The sequence below is a fragment of the Cantharellus anzutake genome (genome assembly GCF_015039405.1).
Source record: "Cantharellus anzutake strain C23 chromosome Unknown EI90scaffold_84, whole genome shotgun sequence".
Taxonomy (NCBI): domain Eukaryota; kingdom Fungi; phylum Basidiomycota; class Agaricomycetes; order Cantharellales; family Hydnaceae; genus Cantharellus; species Cantharellus anzutake.
This window is the reverse complement of record NW_024067034.1, coordinates 156546-184167: the sequence shown is the minus strand read 5'-3', so window position 1 is coordinate 184167 and position 27622 is coordinate 156546. Positions and strand designations below refer to the sequence as shown.

At 50.3% G+C, this 27622-nt stretch overlaps 5 protein-coding genes across 5 annotated transcripts; 4 read left to right on the top strand and 1 right to left on the bottom strand.

Moving 5' to 3' along the window:
- Window positions 1-6587: 6587 nt before the first annotated feature.
- On the top strand, window positions 6588-8102 carry EI90DRAFT_2612827 (uncharacterized protein). The gene is made up of 8 exons (XM_039053333.1): window positions 6588-6677; window positions 6751-6887; window positions 6953-7150; window positions 7209-7285; window positions 7339-7433; window positions 7489-7640; window positions 7701-7789; window positions 7846-8102. The coding sequence occupies exons 2-8, from the start codon at window positions 6855-6857 to the stop codon at window positions 7982-7984; spliced, it is 783 nt and encodes a 260-aa protein (XP_038910256.1). The 5' UTR covers window positions 6588-6677; window positions 6751-6854; the 3' UTR covers window positions 7985-8102.
- EI90DRAFT_2612828 (uncharacterized protein) lies at window positions 8103-9172 on the top strand. The gene is made up of 4 exons (XM_039053334.1): window positions 8103-8191; window positions 8295-8707; window positions 8767-8960; window positions 9016-9172. The coding sequence occupies exons 2-4, from the start codon at window positions 8324-8326 to the stop codon at window positions 9137-9139; spliced, it is 702 nt and encodes a 233-aa protein (XP_038910255.1). The 5' UTR covers window positions 8103-8191; window positions 8295-8323; the 3' UTR covers window positions 9140-9172.
- Window positions 9173-10278: 1106 nt separating this feature from the next.
- On the bottom strand, window positions 10279-13123 carry EI90DRAFT_3132116 (uncharacterized protein; the record flags this gene model as incomplete). Its single annotated transcript, XM_039064453.1, has 6 exons — window positions 10279-11253; window positions 11311-11663; window positions 11778-12507; window positions 12576-12726; window positions 12792-12937; window positions 12998-13123. The coding sequence occupies 6 exons, from the start codon at window positions 13121-13123 to the stop codon at window positions 10279-10281; spliced, it is 2481 nt and encodes an 826-aa protein (XP_038910254.1).
- A 6455-nt stretch (window positions 13124-19578) lies between these two features.
- On the top strand, window positions 19579-21130 carry EI90DRAFT_3081176 (uncharacterized protein; the record flags this gene model as incomplete). Its single annotated transcript, XM_039061937.1, is given in 3 exon segments — window positions 19579-19756; window positions 20749-20925; window positions 20936-21130. Coding segments are annotated over 2 exon segments (176 nt in total), but the record flags the coding sequence as incomplete, so codon positions are not given.
- Window positions 21131-23397: 2267 nt separating this feature from the next.
- EI90DRAFT_2844918 (uncharacterized protein) lies at window positions 23398-23643 on the top strand (the record flags this gene model as incomplete). Its single annotated transcript, XM_039053710.1, has 1 exon — window positions 23398-23643. A coding segment is annotated over one exon (246 nt), but the record flags the coding sequence as incomplete, so codon positions are not given.
- Between the last annotated feature and the right edge of the window lie 3979 nt (window positions 23644-27622).

Below are 27622 nucleotides of genomic sequence, written 5' to 3'. Positions count from 1 at the left end.
TGACACCTGCCAACAGGCAAAATCCTTCCCCTCCCGGAAGGTCGGGAAGCTCATCCCAAACAAAGTGCCCTCCCACCGATGGCAGATAATCTCAGTGGACACCATAGGCAAGCTCCCAGAGTCCAAGGGCTACAATGCGATCCTGGTGGTAGTAGACCGCCTCTCCAAGAGGATCCATGCTGTTCCTACCATCACCACAGTGGACTCCGCAGGCATAGCCCGGCTGTTCCTGGAACATGTCTGGCGACACCATGGCCTTCTGGAGGAGATCCTGAGTGACCGAGGCACAGCCTTTGTGTCCAAATTCTCCAGCAAGCTGGCAGCACTCCTAGGGATCAAGCTCACCCCATCCACCCCATACCACCTGCAAACAGATGGGCAGACAGAACGCGTGAACCAAGAGATCGAAGCCTACCTCCGCATCTTTGTCAACCACCGGCAGGATGATTGGGCTGACTGGCTCCCACTAGCTGAGTTTGCATACAACAACCGGGTCCACTCAGCCACCCACCGGACCCCATTTGAGCTCAACTCAGGACAACACCCCCGGATGGGGACTGAGCCAACCCACTCTTCTGACATCGAAGCAGCAGATGCCTTTGCCTCCCGGATGATGAAAATGCAGGAAGAGGCGAAGGCAGCACTAGAGCATGTGGCAGACGAGATGGCCCGGTACTATGACAGGAACCGGAAGGCTGCCCCAGAGTACAAAGAAGGGCAGAAGGTCTGGCTCAGCTCCCGAAACTACACAACCGACCGACCAACTAAGAAGCTCGACCACAAATGGATTGGCCCCTTCCGCATCACCAAGGTGGTGTCCCCAGCAGCTGTGAAGCTGCAGTTCCCCACCCAGCTGAAGGGTGTCCACCCCATAGTCTCGGTCACCAACATCCGCCCCTACCTCCCAGATGAGATCGCTGAGCGCACAGCAGACCCCCGCCCTGGCCCAGAAGTTATTGATGGAGAAGAAGAATACAAAGTAGAGAAGATCCTAAACTCTAGGTACAGGTATGGAAAACTCTGGTATTTTGTTAAATTCTCGGGCTGGCCAAACTCAGAGAATGAATGGCTCCCCCACAAAAACTTAGAGCACTCTCAAGAGCTCGTAGAAGAGTTCCACCGATCCCACCCCGACGCCCCGAGATGAGAAAGGCCCAATAGAACCTGCCAGCCAAGACATCCAGCCACTCCGAGGCAAAGCGGCATAGAGGGGGGGTGATGTCAGGGCAACCACACCTGACCATACAACCCCAGAACCACCTTCCCTGACCCCCCCCCCACTTCCCTCATCCTCCCATCTCCACACCTTTCGCAACTACAGCCCGCACACGAACCCGCGGGAAAAATCATGTGGGTCAAGGCGAGCAACTCACCTTAACCCATGTGACACCTTTTCCACATCGCGGGAACGTGCTTGGCTCCTACCCTTAGTCACATTACAAACTGTATAGTACATTTCCCTTTTATAGTAGCCAAGCGGGGAATAGGGAAACTCACCCTTCTTCTCAACTCAATCCCTGCTTAGGCAAGTTGTAGCTACCTTCCATAATACATGACAACTCAATCCCTGCTTAGTGAGTTTGAGGAGCTTGGGGTAGGATCCAGCACTTGGCTGCCTGGGACACCGCAAGTGTCCAGTTCTGAGGTAGGGCCGCCCCCGGACAGAGGCCGGGCCCTGACAGGTTGTCTCTAGGTTGTGCTTCTGGATGAACTCGGGGCTTACAAAGTTCCCGGTGGCCCCTGAGTCCAGGAGGGCTGATACAGATACTGATGCGAGGGAGGTTAGGGCGGTCAGTTTCACTGTGAGGTTGAGGGATCTAGGGGACTGCTTGGAAAGGACGTAAATGGCTGGGGGGGAGACCGCTACCTCAGGCGTTACTGCCCTTGGGGTCTTCTCATTCTCATGGGTGGAGGATGCGTTTCTCCTCTTTTTCTTTGCGATGACTCAATGAAACTTTGGCATTGGCGTTGGCTTACGCACGCTGCGGTATTTACATGAGCTATCTTCTACAGGCGGCCAGGACACATCCCTTACCAGTCACCTGCCTGAAAATCCCTCTGAGGTTCTGCTTCTGATTCCCCCTCCACTGTTACAGGAATGGGTTCTGGGGAACCCAACCTGAACCGTTCTGCTCACAGATGGAGGTGGCTGCATAGCCATTGAAGGGAGAGCAGGAGGAGATCTGAGGCCAGGTGTACTAATGGTAACTTGGCACTCCGAGGAGTGTACTGGTAGCGGGTATAATGGGGGCTCCTTGAGGGAGCCACCTAACAGTTGGCCAGCAGCAACTTGGCGCTCCGAGGAGCGTACTGGCAGCAGGTATAATGGGGGCTCCTTGAAGGAGCCACCTAACAGTTGGCTAGCAGTGACTTGGCACTCCTTGAGGGAGCAGCCCAGTGGTCTACTATTGGTTACTTGGCACTCAGGGGAGTGTACCAGTAGAGGGAATTGTTGGGGCAAGCAGGTTGGTTGACTAGCACACGGTAATGAGTGACTGTGGGAATTTGGGCCCATGGGTACATGGCCAAGCATCCTGGGGTTGCCTGAGTCACTTCTCCCTCCCAAGAAGGGAGGAGGGGTTGTAGGACCCGGTAGGGTCCTACAGGAAGGGTAGGAATGGGAGCTCAACCACCCAGTGTGGGGGTGGGAGCAGGAAGAGCGAGGTCCGGTGTCTGAGCACTCACCGGGTCGTTGAGGTTTCCTCATGGATTGTAAGAATGTTGTAAATCCGGCGTTCCAAATATGGTAACCCGCTTCAGCGGTTCACTCGCAACCCAGATGTAATATAGAAAGAAGAAAAGAAACTGTAACTAACTAAAGAACATATGGTGCTAAAGCACCCATATTTATACTCCTGAATAACATTCCAGGCTCTTCCATGCTCAGCGCTTACGCAGGCGCCTAGTAACCTATAGAATATTCTCGGATATTCCAGTTCAATCTAATCATGTGACTCGTATTCCAACAAAGAACATCGATGTAGACATCGATATGGACCAAGTCAGATGTTACAGGGAAGGTTTACAGGTGGTGGCACACTGGGGTGACAGTTACAATCACTGGGTGATACTCTGAGATTGTATATTTGATAAGGAGAACATTTCCGGCATCTGCCTTACATGTCATATGACTTCTAACTATCTAATATAAAAGTCACAATGGTCAAGGGAAGTCCCTTGAAACTCAACAAATCCCCCAGCCAGCACCAAAACCCAGTGGGAAAGCTTGGCATGGGGTTTGGCAATGAAATAAAGGAGGAGGAAATGGAGGTGACCCTGGGTCCCCTTGCTTGCAGCCATGGACCATAAGATTCTAGTCCATTTCCATAACATCCACCATCTCTGTCCCTTCAGTCAGCTGTCTCTTCAGCCCTTCCATCAGCATTCTTAGGTCTTCTGGGTGGAGATGTCATACTCAGCTGACCCTGGGGTGTGGGCATTCTCATGCGAGATGCCCTGTGGTGTTACAGTTGTAGCACCACCTCTGGTCAGTCCTCAACCTGTTGAGATCCATCAGCTGGGGGCCTGTCCCTGACATAGGACAGGCTGCTGGAGTGGGGGACGGAGGTGTGGGAGCAGGTCATGGGGGGGTCTGTGTGGGTCACGTCTGGGATGGGGTTGTGGTCAGTGGAGGTCAAGCTGGCAGAAGCAGGGGTCTGGGTGGGGGTGCGCATGGTTGGGTGGCTTGGAAACGTCGCCACTGGTTGTCCAGAAGCGTGGCTTCGCACTTCCACTCAGCCCAAGTGGTGGGCATGGGGCGGAGGTGGTATATGCTCTCCCTGAGCCGGGAGTTAATTGCTTGCTCGAATCGGTCGACCAGCCCAACATCACCTAGCCTTGAGGTGGGTCCCAATATCTCGAACTCCTGGATGACCTTATCCATGGAGTCAGTCCCTTGGCAGATGACTTCCAACTTCTGCTGGGCTGTGGCCTCCCGGTTCAGGTCCTGGAACATGGCGTTGAGTTCCATGTTGAACTCATCCATGGTAATGGTGGGGGAGCCAGCTGTTAACAGGGTGATTGTCCATTGTGTCGCCCACACCCCTGCAGGTCCTCCCTTCATGTAGGAGAGGACAAAGAGGATCTGGGATAGCTTGGTAGGGAACTCAGCTGCGTGGACATGGAAGTAGATCCCACACTCGGCTTTGAAACAGTCGAGGTCTTCGCTGGCTCCCGAGAAGGGAGTGGGGGGAGCGACCTTTGGTGGTTTGGGCATGGGTACAGACATGGGTGCGGGTGCAGGTGCGGGTGCAGGTGCAGGTGGGGGGTGGTTGCAGGCTTGGCTCTCCACAATGGCTTGGAGCTCCTGGAAGTGGGCCAGCAGGTCGTCATACTGTTCTTCTGACACCATGGCTGGGGAGATGGGGGAGGTGGGGGAGATAAGGTTAAAACCTTCTTCTGCTGTCAGGGACGCATCCAGGGTCGAGGGGGCCTGGGTGTAATGCCCAGTGCTGAGGCCGTCATGGGGTGTGGAGTGGGTGTGTGTACTGACAGGCCCGGTCCGGGACGATGGTCCCTGGCCACTCAGACTGAAGTGGGAACTGTGAGTTGTTATTGAAAAGGGAAGCTATGCTACTTACCTGAGGTGGGAACTGTGAGAAGAAGGTTACTTCTTCAGTTCCCACCCCAGGTACCTTTATGTACATGCGGCTTGGGTCACATGAGGTTTGCCACATCACCCTGCATACAGCTGCAGTCATCCAGGTGTCCCCGTGGGGGATCCTGAGGGCGTGTGCTGGGTTGCACTGTGAGGCCATCCAGGTCATCTGGGGCTGGGTGTGTCATGCGCACGTCGTGGGCAGGTCAGTAATACATAGATATGGGGAAAGGTCATCCATGTAGATAAAGATAGAAGAAAGAACAAAAGAACAAAAGAACAAAAGGACAGAAAGAAGAACAAGAAATGAGGAACCATGATGAAGGGTGAGGAATAGAGGTGAGTGGGATACTGGGTGAGGATGGGTGGAGCCAGGTCAGGCAGGTGTGCCCTGACAGTTGTTACTATTTACATGTCACGTGATATTATAGTACACAGGGCCCATAAGAGGCTAGAAATGGGAAATTCCCATTTCCATAACACTGGCCATAGGTTGGCCCTCTAGGATTTTGATTTGGGTTTGCCACTGCAGTGTTCAGGATACCTAAAATGCGTTCAGTAAGGATTTTTAACATCTTTTTGTCTGTTAACTAACACCCACCAGCATTTAGTCCATATCCTGTCCATGGAAGCGGTGACAATGTGGTGTAGGGGGGCTGGGGCCCATATGTGCCAGATGTGCTGGTACTGGTTGCATGTCCGTACAGATCGAGCTGAGGATTGGAGTTGGTTCTGGCCATTAGGGAGGGTGAGGTGGATGGGACATCGAGGTCATTTCCTTCAGGGCCAGTAGTACTACTGTTCGATGTATTCATCGTTCTTCTGTGTATTTTAGCCTCCAATGGGGGGTGCGCAATATGGGCAAGCAGCTTGACGTGGGAATAATAATATTGAATAATTAATATTAATGTCGGGTTTGGATTCAAAAGCCCGATGATTTATTTGTTTCGGACTCTGATTCCGAGTCTGTGATATTCAGAGAAATATTCAGTCACGGTTACTGCCAGACGTGGCTGTTGCCCCCTAAATCCGGTCAGTGCAATCACTGTGCTATTCTCTGTCAAAGCATGCGGGGTTTTTAGAAGTATTCCTGACTTATTCTGCAATCAGTAAGCGTGCAATACAACAGAGAATATCACGAATATTCCTGTACTATTCGGCTACGAATAATCTTCCCCTAAACGCAGTGATACAAGAGAACTTGTCCAGAAATTTCGGAATCATAAGTCTCATGCCAGAATATCCTTTCGATTTAATGTCCGCTATGGCGGACGCCAAGCGCCTGACGTCACACTCGTTTCTCATCTCGGGTAGGTAGGACTCCAGCCTCTATAACTTCATAATTAGACGGACATCTCGGGAGCTAGCAGTGGTGCTGGCATATGTCCGGGCATTCCCGACACGTTCGCAGGTGCCTCAAGATATTTCTCTACGCTGGCTTGATAAAATAAAAAACCGTTATCACGAGCGCCATGACGTTCAGGCGCTTACGGCTTACTAGGGCGGATTCCACGCACCGGTGCGTTTTCCGGCGACACGCCCATTTGTGGTAGAGAGTGTGATCAAGACCTCGGTACCGAAGAAATGTATTGACGACGCGACTTGAAGGAGTCCTTGCTCCTTCTGAGACCCAACCTGGTTGGCATCCCCTTAATAGCTTTGTACCAGTAGCTTCTACTAGTGCTGCCATGGCAAAAAAAATTACTGCGGACTTCAGCGTTAAAGGTGCGTCGCAATGGTTGGGCGTCGGTTAATCTGCATGGCTCATGGGTTGTACACAATCTGATGGCGTGGTTGAAATCGCGTCAAATTGAATTATTTCATCGTCCGCTGAAGGCGGGAGTCAAGAATCAAACAATGGTCGTGAGTGTAGAACCTTGCCAGAAACCGATTCAAACACCCATTCGTCCATTATATTACTCGTGGACTGTGGTTGAAGTACAAACAGTTGGGGGCTGTGGGTCGTTTTGTTTCAAATCTTTCGTTGACTAAGACCCCCTGCTGTAACAATTTTTCCTTCCAGCGAGAAGGGAACTTCGCAAACGCACTCGGCCCGTGAAATACGTAGAAGATGAGGGCGGTAAGCAATCTCCGTTTAACAGGAGGGGAAAGATTGAATTCATCGTGCATTCTGGTGGAACCTTGGTCCTCAGTCCCCAGCGCGAAGAAGCCAAAAAGGACCCGATCGAAAAAACAAGGCGCAACGGGTGGAGGAAGTACTCCTGGGCAGAGCAATCGCGGGCAGCTGCAGCCGCTTATGGAGAAGGCGCCAGTTGAGATCGTTCTTGAGGTATGTTATCAATCCGTAAGGCATCCTGAACACATTGCTGAAAACATATATTATCGTCATCACAGATTTGCTCTCACCTCGACCCTCGTGATCTTCTTCACGTTGCGCGGTCTGCGAAAATCTTTGCACGATCCCTCCTGGGGTCGAGCGCTGCCGGTGTGTGGAAAGCGGCTCGGAAGAAGTGTGAACCGGATTTGCCCCCGATCCACCCTGACCTTACGGAACAGAAGTATGCCCTTCTGGGCTTCGGATCTCACTGCCAGGTATAAGAATCCCATCTCAAATATTTCTCCCCTGGTTTCGTATTATTTAATTCTGCAGAACTGCGGGACCCCTACGCGTTCGGCTGTCAACTGGTACCTGCGAAAACGATGGTGTCTTAGGTGTCAGAGCGAGACGTATGTGAAGACCGACTCCTCTAACAGTGGTTTCTAACGCCCAACGGTCACAGGCTTGATTCGAAGTACTGCCACCTACCCATACCTTGGGTAAGCATTCGCGGGCACCCGAAACACGATCTTATTGTTTACCAAGCAAGGCTTTCCGGTAAGTGAGGATCTACTATGCATAATAACACCTCTCCGATTATGTCGTATATAAGGTTCTGGGGGTCGCGATCAGAGAAGAGATTGCCGGGACACTTGTCCTGTCAGCGAGCTTGAAGCCTTGGAGTGGAAGGCACAGGAATTCTCCGATGCGGAATGGGATGCATACGTTGCAGCCCAAAAACAAAAAAAGAAGGCATTGCAAGAGGTATTTGCCGATTTCATTTTCATCTCTTACTTGGATTATGAGATTTTTGGGGGACGGTAGCATGCAAGGCTGTGTACAGAATGGACCAAAAAGCGCATTTCTGATCACCAAGCTGAATTATATGCTCTTCGCTGTGAGCGCGAGGAAGCGTGGGTCCTCATTTTGTAGATGTTGTTCCCTGTAACTAACTGTTGGACTTGCCTAGTGTAAAGTCGAGATTAGAGGGGATTGGATATTCCATTGGACTCATTGACCTCGCAATCGACAGCGGATTCACAGGACTCGGGCTGTCTAAACCCTTGACTGATAAGGGTGAGCCATCCGTGACCCTGATCGCTGGCTGACCGAAATTGTTCGCTGCAGAATGGGCGGGGACGAAAAAACATGCCATCAGGACGATCGAACATTGCGAGAAAAATTACCTGGAAATGTTTCCTTACAAAGCAAGGGACCTCATTGTCGCAGGGTATCGATCCTGGTATGAGTGCCGTGACCCAGGTGATGAGATTTGGCCCATCCCTGCGGAGATTTGGAGGATCCCTGCTGTCAAGGTAGGTTAGGTCTACTTGACGTTGGCTCAACTTGGTGCTAATCCTATACCTTCAAAGGATGCTCTGTTTGACATTTTGAAGCCTAACTTATATGACATTGAAGATCTTACTGATTATTCCGAGGTCTTTGACATGATCCTCGAGCCTCTGGCACTCCGCTTCGAGGACATTGCCAACACTCACTCAAGGATTTCCAAGATGGAGCTACTGAAATTAGTCCCTGAAGAGTTCAGATCGTCAACCACTCAAGAAACGTTGGAACTGGCCCGAACCCTTTTTGTGAGAATGTGGGATTGGAGTATCACCAGATATCCTCGTCTTTCAATACCTCTTGATCGTGGTAAATGGCAATGGGATGAGTCCGGGTCATCTGTGATGAGAAATATCATTATCTCAGCTGGGCACGACCCCGATACTATGACTTTTGCACAACTTGTGGAAGAAGATATATGGGTTGAATGCATTACCTGTGTTCAAGCTGGTTGCGGAGCCAGGGTGTCTCAACCAATGGGTGCTGTGCGTAAATTGCGTGTCCTTCATCTCCTATCACTCATGATGTTCCATGCTGCAAGCAGGTAGAGCACTGTCGTAAAGGCCTTCACCTTAACATACCCCACAACACGACGATAGAATGGAGAGTTCTTGAGGGGCAGGAGCTCTCCGCCGCCAGAGCATCGTGTGCAGTGGCCAGGGAATGGTGGCAATGTTTGCTTTGTGAGAGGAAAGATGCCGGCACTGAGGACTGCATTCTTCAGCACATTGCGTTACAGTAAGATGTGGTTCTAGATGGTGACTTAAGTAAACACTTCTCACGCCCTCCCTAGACACCCTAGCGCCCGCCCGGATTTACAGTATTGTTATCTAGGTTCAGAGCGTACAATGCCACGAAAATGTATCCCCGATCCAATGCTTGGACATAAGAGGGACGACATTGGGGCCAAAGGATAAGCTTATATAATCGACAGATTACCAGGTCGGGACCGAATAGACATTTAGGGGTGAGGGGAAAAATTCTCAATGAGGACGATATATTACAAGTGACGGCGAAAGTTGTGTCTGTCGCCACTTGGAGTCAAGGGGGAATGGTACGGAGACTTGCAAGTGACACGAGGAAGTCATGAATTTCAAGTTGAAGTAACAATTTAGCGTCCATGGCTGATTAATGACATCTGTCACTGTTGCTGCACCATACATGCATCTCTTTTGATTCGAACCGTGGAGTCAGAGTCGGTAAAGAGTGAAATGGAAATGACAAGGACGACCAAATCAAGTAGGCTGGTAGCGGGCTTTCCTTCCGTGTCAAGCGCTTGCTTTCATTGACATATTTCCTATTTGGACGTAAAGACATTGGACAATACATTCACGCAATGAATCGAGGCGTTCAGCGGTTACAGCGCAGCGATCGCGAGAAAGGCATGCAAACAACCGAGGATCCAGTAATTGTAAATAGGAGTAAAGAAAGATAACGAAGGTGAGTGCGAATAACCGGTAACACACAAGTCTCATTTAATCTCGTACCTCGATTAAATCCCAACGAAACGATATCCACAACTTCATAACACATTGGGCAGTCAAACGAAGCCTATTTACAAAGGGCCGCAGAGGGGCGTGTGTTGGGGGTTGGTTGGACACAAGAGTTGGAATTGCAATCGACGAAGCGATCGGTCTGAGCATGATGTTCGGTTGTGCAATTCCTGTATGAGAGTGAGGCGCAAACTCGACATGAAACCATGGCCTGGCCTGCCAGTTGGCTCAACAAAAGAGGTTAGCTAGATCATTTCCACAGTAGCTAATTATCCAACACGACAAGATAATTGAACACGTCCCGTTCGCCATCAGTCACCAAACGGAAACACCGACACCAAGGTCTAATCTCTGCGAATGGGTTCAGGACTTCCTGGCTGTATATCTCCGTGCTCCAATGGGTCCCCACTAGGGCAAGCACGTTGTGTTCTCGGATACTCAGCAGCGGGAATACAACGTAGTTGATAAAGCGAACTCTGGCGGCGTGGACTTTTAATCGAGTCTGTGGTCATTGGTGTAGGGTGTCTGATGGGATGTGGCATGCTGGGTGTGGATGCATAAGTTTATGCGCTTTCTCTTCGTGGTAATTTTCCCATGAGAGCGGATACAGCTGCCAGTTCCTCAAGTCTTCCAAGACCCTCCAATGCACGAGCAATGCGAGAATATGACCGCTGAAGCTCTCCTACATAGGCGTCGGGGTATTCGACATGGAGTTCCTGATAGAATGATAATGACTCTTCACCCGAGTCAAGTGCTTCTGCATAGCGCGCCAGGGATGAAAAGATGGCGGATAAAAAGTTCAACGCCTTGGATAAATTGGAGGCATATGACTTAGGGTAGTTGGCGAACAGCGAACGCCAAATAGAAACGGATTCCTCAGCTAAAGGTAGGGCTTCGGCATGGCGACCAAGGCTGTGGAATGATATGCCAAAGTAGTAGAGTGAGTGTGCCAAATTCGGTGTGTGTGATGTTGAATTAACGGTAACTAGTTCGCGCCAAAGTTTGAAGCTTTCTTCCATCACTGGTAATGCCTCGGAACCCCGTCCAAGGTTAGTGAGTGAAACACTGAGTCTCCGGAGCGACAACGCCAGAGTCGGGGTGTGCGATATCCGATCAACGAAAACTAGATCGCGGCAGAGTTTGACGCTTTCCTCAATCACTGGGAGAGCCTCCGAATGCTTTCCAAGATTGCTGAGCGTAATTTCGAGATCCCGTAGTGATGCAGCCAGAGGTGGGGTGTATGATGTCGGATGGACGCCAGCCAGCCAGAGTTCGACACTTTCTTTGATCACAGCGAGTGCCTCGGAACGCCGTCCGAGTTTGACGAATACCAAACGAAGCTTCTGGTGCGACTGAGCCAAGCCCGGGGTGTATGACTCTGAGTCCACTGCTACAAGGCAGCGCCAAAGTGCAACCGAATCATTCGCGAACTCGCACCCCTCCCGAAATCTTGAAAAAAATGACCAATTCCTCTCCAATCTGTTAAGTACTTGGGCCAATTTCTGCATCTCTTCCTTTGAACCCGCATCAGTACTCAACTGACGGAGCACCAGACGAAATGAGAATGATTCGCAAGTTGAAGTAATGATTCGTACCTTAGCCCATTCAGGGAACGAAGATATACTAATGTATCCTTCCATCCTCACACAGACTTCCACCCAACGTGTGAGTTGCTGATTAAGAAATGTGAGGACCAACGCATTGAGCCTCTCTGGAGGCTCCAAAACTTGGTTGAGGTGACACACAACATGCCGACACGCGTAACGGAAGTGTTCGGCCAGCATTTCTGGAGGAATGGGGGACAGTTCGACCTTTTCAGGCAATTTTTGGATTAACTTCAAACCGTCCATACGGCAAAGGTCCTCATTCAAGGTCTCAACGCAACGCAGGGCCACTCGGATATTTTCCCTTTTCGTATCCACCAGATAACGATGAAGTGCTGAGGATTCTGATCCAAATGAACAAGCCACCCGCTCGTTCCAGAATGTTTTGGATTAATTTGTCCTGTTCTCCGAGTACATCTCTCAAACTAGGATGCACATCCTTCAGTTTCCGTGCATACGGATGTAGGTAGCACAGTCCTCCACGTTCACACCGTCCGAGAGATCGATGCTGATGCGATCGATAGGAGAATAGGGAGGGAGGAAACGATTCGTAAGGTCGAATTGTCTCGAGGTGAGAAAAACCTTGATGTCAGATGGTAGCTTAGGTATCCCGTCTCGAAGTATATCGGCCAGATCCTCGAACGCTTGTTGCTCGCACTCATCCAAGGCATCAATAATAATCACCATGGGACGATCGGAGGGCAACGCTTTCCGACGGAGAGGCTCAGCCACTAATTTAATGAATTGCATTGTGAATGGGGCAGTCGCGAGAGTCGGATCTTTCTTAAGGGCAGATATGACTGAGGTGCGGTAGGTAGGGTCATGCGCTGCTAGAGATCGAGCCATGCCGCTGAACAGGTGATCTGGCCGCGATTGCTCTCCTGCTTTGAAAAAGAAGCTCAACAACAGCATGCCTCCATTCGCACACTTCTCTGCAACTGAGTGCGTGAGGGATGTCTTGCCAGCACCGGCCACAGCAGTCAACAACATCACACGTTTCTCGCTCTCCCTCACGTTATAGCACCAAGCCATAATGTGCTTGATGAGATCAATTCTAGTGCCGCCGAGGCATGCCTTAGTCGAATCATGGTGGGCGATAACGGGGTATCGGAGTTCGCTCAGAGCCGAGGCACCCTCGATTCCGCGAGTTGTACTTTCAATAACACCAAATGTCAAGTTCGTCCTCACCTACGTGATGACCGCCACCTTAAGATCAGAAAGGCGACACAATAACAGCGAATATTGGGCGTTGTTACCTGGAACGACTCTAAAGCTTCACCGAAATCTTTCCTGAGGTCACTGATCATGCCCAGATTGTTCATGTGAGAGATGAAATTGATGACAGCGGGCCGCTTTTCCATCTTGAGAAGCAATTGACTGATTTTGGTTTTGATACGCTGTAATGCCCTACCAAGCGTCCGTGTCATTACGAGCCAGGGGGCCAGTGAATCCATGGGCCAGATGCTGCTTACTCGCTTAGCATTGTAACGTTTTCTACCCATCGCTTTCCCTCTTCGCTCGACGCATCATACGAATCAACGGCCGTGACCACGTCAGCCATGGTTTTGACGATGTATGTTCCGAAAGCCTCCCATTGATTCCTGTTCTCCTTGAACTTCTACAAAGCACAAATTATCAGCGCTTTCGTCCCTAATTCCGCATATTAATCGCTACCAACCTTAACTATGTCCAAGATGAAGAGTGCCCCGCCGGTGGCACCTTTTAGGGGAGGGAGCGCGTCAGATGCGGCATTGATTACTGTGAGAATGGAAATTGCAGTCAACTCCCGTCGCAAGGGGATCATTGACCTTTTGCTTCAGTGACATTGTGGATGACGGGCGAATTGCTGGACAGGAAAGGGGCGGCAGGGACAAGTGGTAATCAAGCGATTACGAATTCACAGCCATGATAACCGTCCGAGTCAGGCAATTCATTTCGATGCGCGGCAAGCGGCTATAGAAAACCATAGGGCGGTCGGCAGTGTTGTACGGACCTGGTCCCAAATGGTCCCAAAGACCGAGGTCCGTGAGTCTGACTTAATGGTCTCAAGTCTCTCTCACGGTCCGTGCAAGTCAGACTTTTCGACGGGAAATCCCGATATTCAAAGCCTTACGCAATGTAAATAAATGTTCTCACGATCTGTATTGACGGAGCTAGGATGGAGACACATGTAGTTAAATCCGTTAGTCCATTTTAACCCCGTTGGCTCAGACCCCAGATGGACCGAGACCCCAGTCCGACCCCGGTCTGACCCGGGTCCCCGTGACTTCGAGTCTGACTTGGTCTTGTGCAACACTGGCGGTCGGAGGCTGATCTCCAACAGCGGAGCCTCCTGGGCCTTTCGAGATGAGCTGATAGGACGATACTAGCTAGTGTCCTATCTGTATTGGGGTCTGATTAGGAACTGCAACTGCTCAGCTCAGCCTTGATGTTTGAGCTCAGGGGTTGTGGGTTCGAGGCCAATTCCACTTTCCCACCCTCCCGGAGTTTGCCATGTCGCCATATCAGTGCAGACCTGGCTGACAACCCTCTGCTTTGCACGTGACACCACCTCGAAAAGAGAGGGCTAACGTTGGCCGTAACAGAAGCACACACACACACACACCCTAGCACCCTACCACTCACCTACTAACATATCCAACCCCCCACCATGACCGAACGTCAAATTTCGGACCCAGGAGGGCCACCCGAAAGCCACCCGATGCCGACACACCAAACGCCCAACAACTGGCCGAACCTCAATGCCATACAGCTCTCTCTCCATGGCCAAGCAGACGTAGTAATGGAGACCGACACCCTCTGGCATAGAACAGACCCCACAGAAGACGACTACCAAACCATCGGCAACGTCACTGAAATGATGTGGGACACACTAGATGGGCTCGCCATCATCAGAGACACAGGTATATGGAACCACCTGCACTACTTCAAGAGCTGGCTCCAGGAGATACTGGCACTGGACACTGAGAACACGAAACCGGGCACAGCTGAGTCCAACCCTAATAACCTCACCGTATTAAACGACATACTCTCAGAACTAACACAAAGAGTCCATACACTAGAACTAGGACAAAGCGCACACCACACCGCACCGCCCATCGCCCTGCCCAGAGACCCGGAGACAGCAGCCACTCCCATGTCGGCACCCAAAACAACATGGGCGAGTGTGGCAGCCAGACCCCCCGACTGCCCATCCCAGCTGACCCGGTCAACAACCAAAATGACACGACACCGTGCTCAACTGAACCCACCTCAACAGTGGACCCGAGGTGCCTTATCATCCAGGTGAACCCCCCGATCAAACTAGAAGACCGCCTGAGTGGCATCGTAACACGAGAGAAGATCAATGATCTCCTAGAGAAGAAAAACATCCCGCACTACCTGAGAGTTATGGCCATTGGCTACTCGGTAGTGGGTAACATCAAAATTACAACAGCCCCGACATGCAAAGCCTCCGACCTCATCGCCTTCGGACATGAGATGGCAGCCACAATCACCCAGAACGAGGTAACATCTGTATTGCCAGATGTGGAACACTACCGTGTCAAGATCAACAAAATCCCGACACACAACAATGATGACCCGATCTCCTCAGGAATGGTGCACGAGGAACTTTCCACCTATGTGCCACAGTACAACAGCCTGAAGCACTGGAGACTGCCAAAGTGGCTCGGCTCAGATGAGACTATCCACGCTAAGAACCATGCCTCAATTGTTATTGATTTCTCTAACAAACAAGACAGAGACACCTTTCTTAACCTTAGAACGGTCTACCTATTCAACTCCAGATGCACCATCATGCCATATGAAGACCGCATACAAGTACACACATGTAGCAAATGCGGGATGCTGTCCCACCACACTGCTGTATGCAAACAAGCCAGATGCCTGAAATGCGGCGCAAAAGACCACAAAACCACAGACCACCCGGAGGACAACAACCTTCGCTGCATCAATTGCAAGGGCAACCACGATAGCATGCATAAAGAATGCAAGGCCAGAAGAAGCCGCATGGGACTCCCCCCAACCCCGAAACGCGCGCCTGCACCTCAGCCCCGAGCGCCCGCCCAAGCGGAGAAACAGACAAAAAGGAAAGGCAAAAGTAAGCAAAAACAACCTACCCCTCAGTCCGTGCCAGATGAAGCCCCAGACCTTGGTCTATCGGACCAAGACCTGAGCAACATCTTGAGTCAACAACAATCCCCGGAGGCCCAAAGAGCCTCAGTGGTGAAGATGGTAAGCGCAAGGGCGAGGGGAGGCATAGCATCAATTCCCCCCATCAGAATCTCCAGACCAAAACCCAATCCTACCAACCACCAGATGGAAATCGAACCGTTGAGCCAACCTGAAGGGCCACCTCAATGATTCGACAACCTAAACTACCAGCGACATTGACAGTGTGCAGCCTAAATGTCAACCACTCCAACGCGGCCACCCAGGCCGCCATTCATCTCCAAGTGGAGAAAACCCGTGATTGACATCCTTCTATTACAAGAGCCCTGGTGGCATAAAGTAAATGACATACACATTCCAGTCGCCTTCAAGGGGTGGCAAACCATCCTCCCCAAACAACCCATCGCTGAAGGCGATAGGCCTAGAACTATGGCATACTTCCGACAGGGAGCGAACATAGAGCTAACACTGAGGAACGACCTAGCATCGGACCTCGACTACATGATATTAGATGTTAAGAGAAATGGGGCAATGCAACAACCAGTAAGATTCATCAACATATACAACCAAAAACCACTCGCTGCAAACTGAACAAAAGAATACACAGTGGACAGACTGGCGGAAACTATGATGGACACGGATATTCCAACCATCCTCACGGGTGACTGGAACATCTGACACCCAGACTGGGATGACCATGTCAACGCACCATGCCCCAGAACCCTGGACACTCTGGAATGGCTAGAAGGCGGCACATATACACTCTACAATGAACCTTATGTACCAACCTGGGAAGACAACAATGGCCACTCATCCGTGATCGACCTAACCTTTGCCAACCTGGCAGCCAGTGGGGCCGGGGCCATCTCTGGACACTACATCGACACGGAAATTGGCTGCCTCTCAGACCACCATGCTACAATCTTCCAAATCGGCCCCCCCAGGGAGATGGTCATAAACCCCTGCGAATCTAAACTAAACTGGAAGCACGCAAATGAGGAGGACTTCACTAAAGCACTAGTAGAAGAAATAATGCATGAAAACCAAAAAGTAGAAAGCCTAAAGGGCAACCTACTAAACATAAACCGACGCACAGCAACTCCCGAGGAACTTGAAGAAGCCACGGCAACCATCCACAAACTAGTGGAAAGTGCCACAGCAAAATCCATCCCTCTCAGACGACCCAGCAAGGCCTCAAAACCCTGGTGGAATGAGGACCTAACTAAAATGTACCGTGAACTAAGATCAACCAGAGAATCACTAAAAGGATGGGTGAAAGACTTCAACGATCCATCAGTATACCTCGCGGACAAAGTAAAATCCCTGCATAAAGATATATGCACACATATCAGAAAAGCAAAACAGGAACACTATCGTAAGCTCACAGAAGAAGCCAACCCGAGCAACTTGTGGGACTTCCGAAAGTGGACTAAATGCCAAAGAACATATATTTCACCCCCAATCATGAGTGATAAAAACCACCCGGCAGTAAACCACAAAGACAAATGCAATATACTACGTGAAAACCTCTTCCCCCAACCACCCCAATTACCTGACGCCCCAGAAATCAACCTCACCCCCTCCAATGAGGATATGGAGTACATCAGTGTAACCAAAAGAGAAGTCCGCGATGCCATATTCACAGCCGCCCAACTCAATGCACCAGGTATATCAGGCCTGACGGGCCGAGCATGGCGATGGGCATGGCAAACAATGGAAAATGAGATCTACCACCTCCTGAGACTATGTGCCGACTCAGGATACCACCCCAAAATATGGAGAACTGCCATCGCGGTAGCCCTGCAGAAACCCAACAAGGACTATGCACTCCCCCGATCCTATAGACTCATCCAGCTCCTAGAGGTCTCAGGCAAAGCCTTGGAAAGAGTTCAAGCATGCAGACTAGCCTTCCTAGCTGCGAAACACCAGCTATTCCCCAACACCCAGTATGGTGGCCTACCTGGAAGATCAGTGCAGGATGCTCTACTCACGATCACACACGACATAGAGGCTGCCAAAGTGGTATCAATGCTTACCTTTGACATAACCGGGTTCTTCGACTTCATCCCCCATACACACCTCATCGACACCATGAGGAAACACCACATCCCCATTCCCATAGTCAAATGGACCCACAGTTTCCTAACGGACAGAAAGGTGGCCATCTGTCTCGACGGTAAACGTGACAAACTCAAACCGATTACAACAGGCGTCCCACAAGGATCATGTGTCTCCCCAATCCTTGCCGCATTCTTCACCTCCCCGTTGTGCAGAGCAGTAGCAGAGGAGACCATGGAAAAGCTGGCTGCAGACCCAGAGCTAAGCCCACAACTCAACAAGGGACTAATAAAACTATCGCCGCTAACGCTATATGTAGACGATGGCTCACTGGCAGCATCAGCTCCATCAAGAGCCGAAGCGTCAAAAGTAGTTCAGCTGGCATTCACAGCAGCCCATGGCTGGCTGAGGAGGAGAGGACTCAAAACTGACCAAGTAAAGAATGACCTGATGCACTTCACCAAATCCAGGACCGGCAGAAATGCAGGCCCCGGCCCATCGATCACCATACCCACGAATGAGGAAGGCACAACCAGAATGATAAACCCCTCCAGCCTAATGAGATACTTAGGCATCTGGTTCGACCCACAACTCAAGTTCACCGAGCACGTAAAGAAAACAGCCGCGAAGGCCGCAAGCGCGGCACAGGCACTGAGAATGCTGGGAAACTCAGAGAGAGGAATACACCAAACTCATCTGCGCCAGATGTATATAGGGGCCGTCCTCCCAATCGCCCTCTATGGGCTCCCTGTTTTCTGGCGCTCCAGACCCGGACTCATACTAAAGACTTTGTCCACCTTACAGAACAAGTGCCTCAGAATGCTAACTGGAGCATTCTGCACAACCAGCATCAACGCCATGGAAATAGAAGCATCCATCCCTCCCATTGACCTATACCTAGATTACAGGATGGAAATGGAGGCCACCAGACTCGCCCGCCTCCCCGATGACCACCCGGTCATCAATAGACTGTACCCACACCAAAGAAGATGCACCACCCCCTCCACCCCACCACCCCTCCCAGTCTTCGACCCCAGCAAAAGACACAAGGCAGACCCGAAAAAACGATTTTCCACCTGCATAACCCGGATCGCCAACAACATCATCTCAGGGACAGAAAGGATCAACCCCCTCCTTGAAAGCCCATGGGCCATCTCCGAACATGACATCTCCGAACGCATACAACTCTTTACCCCACCCAATAAACCCGGCGACTCAGTAAAACAGGAATGGGCCGATGACCACTCGGCATTCACCACTGAATGCGAAGATGACCCAGACCTCCTCTTCGTATACTCGGACGGCTCCCGATACAAAGAAGATGGAAGGATCAAAACCGGCTACAGCACAGTAGGATATACCTGCGGAAAAGTCATATTCGAGGAAAAAGGTGCCATGGGAGAATACGTGGAGGCCTACGACGCGGAAATGATGGGCCTAAAGACGGCTGCAGACAATATCAGATGAGCAATGGATGATGGTAACGTCACCAAAAAACCCACACACATTGTCATATATGCAGATAACACAGGGGCACTGAAACGCGTATTCCAAGGCAAACCACACAAAGCACAGGAGACGGTGAGAGAATTCAGGAAAACAGTATGCAAAATACTAACCGAATTCGAAGACATCAAAATCGCGCTGCACTGGTGCCCAGGCCACTTCGGGATACCAGGCAACGAGAGAGTGGACCAACTAGCCAAGGAAGGTGCCCGCCTAAGCCCAGCCTGGCCAAAATTCAAATCCCTATCTTACATGGAAAGCCTACGCAAGAGAGAGATGAACGAAGAATGGACGCACCGATGGGTGAATGCCCCAAACCCCCCGAGGTCAGGTTTCTACGAAGCGAACCAGTTCGCACCAAAACTCAAGCCCACCAAACGATTCCGCAACCTCGACAGAAAAACCTTCAGCCGAGTCCTCCAATTCCGAACAGGACACGCCCATATAGGCGAATACTATCACCGATTCGGCATCACAACGGAGAGTAGTGATTGCCAGTGTGGCAAACCCAGACAAACGAGGACCCACATCCTTGCGGAATGCCCCCGAACGAGCAGACACAGGCACCTACTAGGACGCAGCAACCAGACCAGGTTCAGAACCCTCGTAGGCAGAGTGAAAGGTGTAGAGAGACTCTCGTCCTTCATCAAAAAGTCCAGAACAGGCGACAAGCCCAGATCCGACAATCGACCCAGGGAAAGCATTGCGACAGAAAACCTACAAAACCCCTCTGAGATGAGCGCAAAAGGAAATATACACGTGATCATGGCCGAACAAAAAATGATGGGAATTGATTTAGAAACCAGCCAACGACCATTGCCTACATGTGATGTTATTATGTAATAAATATTCATTGCGTGCGGTCTCATCGTCCCCTCCCTGTTATTCCCCAACCCAACCCAATTACCAAACTAAAATTATTAATTACCATTACAGCGCTTGTGTATTGTAGAACGTGCTCGGAATAGGGTTTGTTTAGTGCAGTTAGTGTAGCATTGCTTATCGGTGTTATATATACATTGAAGTCATCCTCGTGCAATAACTGTGGCAAAAAAAAATCCACCAAGAATGAATCGAACCTGCACAAGCAGGGGGGAGACAGGGTCATAAACAGCGCTATAATCCACTAGACCAAGTAGACCTCACATGGATCCGGTCCTAAAAGTAATATATAAAGTGTTGATTTCAGCCACGGATCCGGGGTTGATCACGAAGTCAAAAGCCGCCCAATGTACATTTTTCATGACATTGATCACCCCTCGGAATTGAAGTTTTTCATCTTAAAAGTTTTCTAAGGGAGAAAAAAAAGAAACACCATACAGGACTCAAACCAAGACCCATCCAGACACGGGATTGAAGAAAATCCGGCACCGGCCGCTAGGCCAAACTGCCATCACTGGGGACCTCGACCAAACCATATATATGTATAGTTAAACTGGCCTCAATTCCCTCTCCCCCCTTCATCCACTATTTTTTTCTTACTGCATACAACTTTCTGTTCCCTTCCGTTAAATGCCCCACAGTTATGAAGGCGCCCGGGCCCCTGCCCGTGCGTCTTCACGCTTGCATCCTATTCATTTCCTTCATTGTGATTGGCGGATTCAAACAAAATATCATCATTTTCATATTTGTGTAAATTCATCAAACACGTGATTTTTTGCGCTCATCTCAGAGGGGTTTTGTAGGTTCACTCATTGCGACTCCTGAGATAAGGGACGCAGGTTAGACCAGGAAGCGCAACGGACTCAGTAAGGAAACACGACACAGCTGGAGAATGGAGATGGATGAAGGGAAGAGGCGATCGAGGTACTGAGGCGGGCAGGGTGAACAGACAGACAAGGGGATGAGAGCGTCAAAAATTTTTCTTTCTTTATTTTCTTTTTTATCTCTATTATCGACAACACGACAACACCCACAGATACCACAAACCCCGAGGATCACTATCACCCGACGATACCACCCAGACTACCCACACACTATGTATAGAAAGTCCCTCATGTACGCCACGGTGTACCGATGGGACAGCCGCACTGCCATGTCATCACGAGGCCGCGGGGTATTAAGATAGATTTATCATCATCATCAACCCTCTGCTTTGCTGGCTGCCGGGTTTACACATCCTGCTTTCCCTTATGGCTGTTTGGGCGCCCATGGACTCCGACGACCCGTTGTATACCTTATGGATTTGACGTGCCTTGCAGGTTCCATTGACAGAGGGGAGTAGACAATAAAGCGGAGGCAAATTGAGTAGGGAACCCATACACGCCCCTTTCTATCCAATGGACGCACAGTGAGAAAGAACGACCCGCCTTCCTTTCTGCTCCAACACATTTCTATCACCTGGTCTCGACGTGTGCCCTTGCCCCGGGCCATTCCCCTTGAAGCTCTCAGCTTTTCGGTCACAACTTACTTTCTTTGGGGCACCCTGTTTCCGGGCTTATTCTGTCTTGGATCTCTCCCTTCTTGTGTAGCTCATCGATCAGCGTTATACTCTATTTCTGGGCCATACCTACATGTACAACAAAGTGGCGAACACATCACTTCCGTCATATGAATAGTACGTATCGTGTTTTTTTTTTTAGCTCGCAAGCAATGTTCATTGAATTCGTTCACACAGTGGTATATTCCATTTATTTCGGGAGAGCGGAGGAGGGACACTTCGGCAGGACGCCCTGTGGCGTCGGTATGGACATGTTCTCACAGCCCCCTCCTGTTAGGGTGGGACCGTGCGAGCCAGTTGGCTCGCATGATGTCCACCCAACCGTAAGTATCATTCTCCTCACTCGTGCTGACATCCTTGCATGTCCAGGAATATCTTACGTTCCCTCATTGTTGGGCAAGAAGAAATTTTTCAATGGTAAGCCGATCAGGTCCACTTTTGTATTTTTTTCACCACTGGCATTGGGTTACGCCCCCTGCATTAGTCGATTTTATGGCTCGGCCCCCCCATATGGTGCGCTATTATCCAGGTAGCTGCATACAATATTACTATTACTTCTTATTGCACTGTTTACGAGAGACTGAGACGTGTGCCTATTGAGCTCTACGTTACTTCCTTTGGTCTATCTCCAATGCGCTGAAACTTAACTTGCTGCTATGTACCGGGCCGCTGCAAGTGGCATGGATGCAAGCAACGCTGGGTTATCAATAGTTAAATCCACGTTGCTTATTTGATTATCTTGTGGTCCTGCGACATGCGAAGGCGAGCTAGTCCCCCTTCTCACCACCACTTCGAAGGTAGTGGCTTCGTTTCTGAATGTCAAGTGCTTAAATCTGATGCCCGTTCCGGGCGCATGTGGTCCAGCTCATCCTTTGTATCACATTAATCGTTGGGTCCAGTTCGCGTGGCGCTCCGAAATTTCGGGATCTGCATCATGCAATCAAGTCTGCTGTTGTTAACTTGGTGCCTACTCTGCTAGCATAATATGATCACTCACATGCATCAGACACCAGGTCATGCATCCGGCGTACTGATGATCATAACTGGGTCGGAGAACGTTCATTTGTGTTCGTGTATGGGGTTCACCTGAAGTAGTAAAAACTAAATATCCCTACCTACATGCAAGTCCAACTCTTCACTAAGACCGAGATGGCAAAGCTAGGGGAGGCTCGGGCTTGCGAGCGCCATGCGCAAAAGGGTTAACGCTCCCATTCATGGATGGCACGATTGGCTTCGGAGTGGGATTATGCTATTATCAGCGTGAAGAGAAGTTGAACGGCAACGAGAGTGGAAAGAAGGCATTATTCGAACGAGGGGCTTCGACATCATCGACGAGTTGGCACGCTTCCGCCTGCTCCTGCTTCTCATCGCAAGGTTCGATCTGGCGCGCTGGGATTTCTTCACTGCGTTCGAGATTCAAGCATTCGCCAAGAAGGGGACATTGATGGTTCACATTGCCTTAAAGCCACCATCGGCGATAATACTTCAACAATCCCATCTACAATGGGGTCAGCCTGGTTGGGCGTTCGACGGGCGTGTTTGGAGCTACCCCCAAGGGTGACTTGACCACCAAGTCTTCCTGGCCGGAGGAGACGCATACCAGTGTGAGGTGGACATCATCAAGGAGGCAACGCAAATCGGTGAAACCAACAACCTGATGAAGGATAACATCCCCCCGATGTTCGACCATATCGACCCTCCGTATGCAACGTGTTCGACGAAGTTCAGCTGAGAGTTCCTGGATCCAGAGACGACTGGCGCGCGAGTGCTCCGGATCAACATATCCAGATATTTGGGAAAACTCAAGTATCTGGGCAAGGAAGACATACCAATCGCATTCGTGGACTGTTTCTTCTGTAAGGTTTTTTTTTCTGCTCATTCATCTGTTGGCAGGCCATTGAGTACTGTGGGACAACAAGATCCAGCATGGGGACATCAGCGTAGACAACCTGATGCACACTCCAGCCACGAAGCAAAGGGTTCTTAACGACTTCGACCTGGCCCGATTGGACCAACAGAATCGGAAACCAAGTGGAAAGGACAACACTGGGACTATGCCACTCATGACTCTGGACCTATTCAGTGATCAGGCATCCGAGGGTTTGGCTCCACGTCACTACCGACACGATACCGAGTCTTTCGCCTGGTGTCCCAATTACATCTGCATCTGCATGGAGAAGGGTGATGACGATCAAATCCGCACCATCAATCCCCATCTGTTATTATGGTTCGGGAACCTAGATAGCTGCTGTCGCTCCAGGATGGAAGATAGAATAACATGCCTTCTTCAGGAGACCCCCCTCCCCCAGAACTTCAGTATACCGGGTTCGGCGGTACCATGAGCAATTAGCAGCCCAAAACCAGCAATGAATGACGGGCCGTTCAGTGTAAGCAACCACCTGGGGTGTTTGCTCTAAGTTTGGCACATCCACTCGGGAAAAGGGGGTATACCAGATCGTGAATCATTCTAGCAAGTTTCTCGGCTATCATGGGAAAGATTGGTGTGCTAGATTCCGAGGGAGCTTTTGACCTAGAGTGCTTGCGCTTCAAGCTTCGCCAAACTCTGCACTACTCACTTGTTCCGTTCTCATCAAATAACTATGTTGTTATGTTGCAAGCGTCAATGGAATTCGATCATCTTTCTCGCAACAACCCGATACAGGGGAAAACATTCAGCCATGGCAGCGAGTGAAGGTCATACATGGTGGCCTTCAGATATGATGGTACTGATCAAACTGAACCGATACCAAGGGGCCAGTGTTGCACAGACCTGGTCCCACGAGGTCCCAAAGACCGAAGTCCGTGGGTCCGACTCAATGGTCGCAAGTCAATCCCACGGTCCGTGCCATCTTTCAACAGGAAATCCCAACATTCAAAGTCGTTCGCGACCTTCCACATCTCACTTCTTTGCACAGGATGTACTGTACTGGCACGACCAACAACCGCATGGTTTTGGAGCGTGACAGAAATTTACGTCGGACATTCAACCGGAAAGCCCGAGTGATGCGTGACAGCCAACCGGTTAAGCCTGGAACAGCGTGACAAGAGCCGGAAATACCTGAGTGCCAACGGGTCTATAGTCTTATATCCGAGTAAATTTGAAAATAATAATTGAACTGAAAAAATCTCGTGTTTCAACTGCAAATTTATCCGTTTTTTTTTTGGGGGGTAAACGAGTCAGGCGAAAAATCTAGAAAAAGAGATGGAAATGTATCACTTTTAGTTTTACATGTGACCAAATCCAATCGAAAAATCACACAGCCACTTGGAGCCACCAAACAGCGTGACACCGGACATTGCAACCGCAAAGCCAGCATGATGCGTGACAAACTTTGTAAAAGCACCCAACCAGAAGGCCTGCATGACACGTGACCGGTTGTTGGTCATGCCAGTACAGTATGCTACATTATGCATTAGATACCGCAATGACTGAGTAATTTGCAAATGTGGCCTTTCGCCACCCTGAGTTGCCACGCTTTAAGTTTGTGTTGGGATTTTCCAAAATGTCGGAGCATGATTCATTATTCGCCTATCCTCACCATCCTTCCCTAGCACAACATGGGTGTTCTTAGTCCCATGTGGGGACATTCCTATCATCTTGATAGGTTTTTTGGAAATAATAACCACCAAGTCGCAAAGTGCAAGGGATATGTAGCTTTGCATACAAATACACTGGAGGCTCGGGATTCCGAGGGTATTTCAGATGGAAGCATTACAGAAAGGCGCTCAGCAGAAGAACTACAGGTGACTGGTATGCAGACATCTCGTAAATTTGATTCAAGCGTATTCATTACCATACTGATGAATCCTAAGCTCTCGCGCTTTCACCTGATATTCAAGGCACAGTAGCAAAGTGTCAGAGACTGGATTTTGTCAGAGGCTGGGATATTGTCGGAGTCGGAGATTGTGGCAGAGGTCTGTTGGAGCGCGCATGCGGATATGTGGGCGGAAATATGCGGCGCGTCCGGAAGCGCTGTTCAAGGTTAGCAGAGTGGGATCGCGGCCTCAGCGACTCAGGTGGAGCGCTGTGCCCTGAGCTTGACGTTTGGGGGAGATCCCGTATTTACGGATTGACACTCACAGCGGACTTCAAACAAGACTTGCGGGCGGAGCGGACCTGTAGGAGGAGCGCGGACTCCGCGAGCACGGACTCAGGGGGGGGGAAGCCCCCTTTGCAGAAGGAGAGACTCAGACCAGACAGGGGGGTACTCTAGTTGATTTCAGACTGGGGTCCCCGAAAGTATTTACAAGGTATATAAATAGGCAAGAGGGAATATAGAAAGGCCGGTCAGTCCGGCACGGTCCGGCGCGGAGATAAGCGGGAATTGTCAAACTAAATAAGGACAAGAGCCCGGGAACTGGAAAGGAGGAACAGATCACTAAACAATAAGTGGCAAGGGTTATTGATGAATAACTGAATGAGATCAATAACCTAGTGCCAATAAAGAGGGGATCAAATGCCGATATTGGCAGGGAAGCAAACAATAAATGGCACTCGGCAAGGAATGAATGATAAGCTGCCAAGTGACAAATGGCCAGAGGAAAAGCGGAGGTCAGCGCGCGGCGCCGATACAAGTCCGCAAATAAGCGGGGTCGGTGCAGTGCCGACACAAGTCCGCGAACAGAAGTTGATCTGCCAGCACTGTCACACAAGGACAGCATGAAGGCCAACAGAGGTACAGAGGGGAGTGGGAGTGTTGACCTGACCAGAGGTGTCAAGGGCAACCAGAAGTGGCCAGAAGGTGCAGAGATGGGCAGAGGGTGTGGAGTGGGCAGAGGGTGCGGAGTGGACGGAAGCGGGGCATGGCTGTGACCACATAGCGGGAAGCGATGAGTGTGGTTCAGATGGAGACAAGGCAGGCGTGACTGAATGCCGGGAGCGCCAAGGGCTCAGGAACTGGAGGTAAGGTTGGAATACCGGCAGGGTCTAGGTTCTGATTCTTGGCCAAGTCTCACGCAGTAAGGCAGGGGGCCAGGCATGGGGTTGGGGGCTGGTTAGGATGGGTGTCGGGTCGGCGGATTCGCCTATCGGCATTGGTTCGCCACTGACGGAGCCCTGGGATTTGTCGGTCATGACACAAAGCTAGCTTGTTATCTTGTGAAATGCATGCACCAACATACAGTGGAAGGCTCACACCGGAAGAGAATTTGTCGCTCATTTGGACTTGCTCCTTCTGCCAGTGATTGTGATCCTTCTGGGAGTCGTCTGGAGCCTGAGCATGGGCATCCCATATCCATCACTGATGATGTGAACCACGACTATCATCCATTCCATGCCCACCTTCTCCAAGACCTCACAAGTGACAGCAACACGGAATAAATTGTGCATGGAACCTCCCATCAAGATCCCCAAGTAAGTCTCATTCCCATTCTTCTCGGAAGATTTATTCATGATTTGCTTTCAGGGTGTAAGCTTACAGGGGAAGAGGATACAAGATATCTTTAATTTGACACACAATACAATGTGGGATCTTTATTGGATCCAGGGTGAGCACCACTTAGCGCTGGAAACAGAGATGGAAGATCTCTTAGCACGAGAGAAGACTTTAGAGATGGTGGCAGGATGGCGGGTTGGTGCAGGTGCTTGTAGCTAAATCTGTTACTCCATTGTAACTCCATTTGTTCAGACCAACAGACCCAGGACACGCAGTCCGACCTCGGACCTGACCAGGGTCCCCATGACCACGGGTGTGGACACCTTGAAATGTAAGAAAAATTATGTAAAGTGAAAAGAAAGAAACCAAAAGGGGAAAGAGATGACAAATTTTCAGCGTCGAAAAAAGCGTAATATTGCTATGGGTGTATGACTCTGTGCAGAGTAACACTCCAAAGCCTGGGTATGACCCTAACAGATATGAGCGTTTTCAGGTGGAGAAATCTGTCAGGGCACGCTGCTGCCGCCGCCGCCACCTCCTTTTCCTTTTGTCTCATTCCCTCATTCTCTCTCCTTTCCTTCTTCTCTTTTTCTATCTTTATACAGACGACCTCTCTTTCTTTCCTACCCTTGTAGCACGGATGCGTCCGATGCTGAGCACCCCATAGGGGCGCTGCAACACCGGATGCGCCGCACACTTCTACTTGTACTTCCCCTCCAACACTCGGGATCGACTGCGGAACCACCCACGG

Excerpts from the sequence above, each read along its gene's own strand:
- EI90DRAFT_2612828 (XM_039053334.1), top strand. The coding sequence starts at position 8,324 with ATGATCCTCGAGCCTCTGGCACTCCGCTTCGAGGACATTGCCAACACT. Across the intron at positions 8,708-8,766 it reads TGTCTCAACCAATGGGTGCT|GTAGAGCACTGTCGTAAAGG; the intron begins GTGCGTAAATTG and ends TGCTGCAAGCAG. Across the intron at positions 8,961-9,015 it reads CTTCAGCACATTGCGTTACA|ACACCCTAGCGCCCGCCCGG; the intron begins GTAAGATGTGGT and ends CGCCCTCCCTAG.
- EI90DRAFT_2612827 (XM_039053333.1), top strand. The coding sequence starts at position 6,855 with ATGGAGAAGGCGCCAGTTGAGATCGTTCTTGAG. Across the intron at positions 7,286-7,338 it reads CTTAGGTGTCAGAGCGAGAC|GCTTGATTCGAAGTACTGCC; the intron begins GTATGTGAAGAC and ends CAACGGTCACAG. Across the intron at positions 7,434-7,488 it reads TTACCAAGCAAGGCTTTCCG|GTTCTGGGGGTCGCGATCAG; the intron begins GTAAGTGAGGAT and ends GTCGTATATAAG.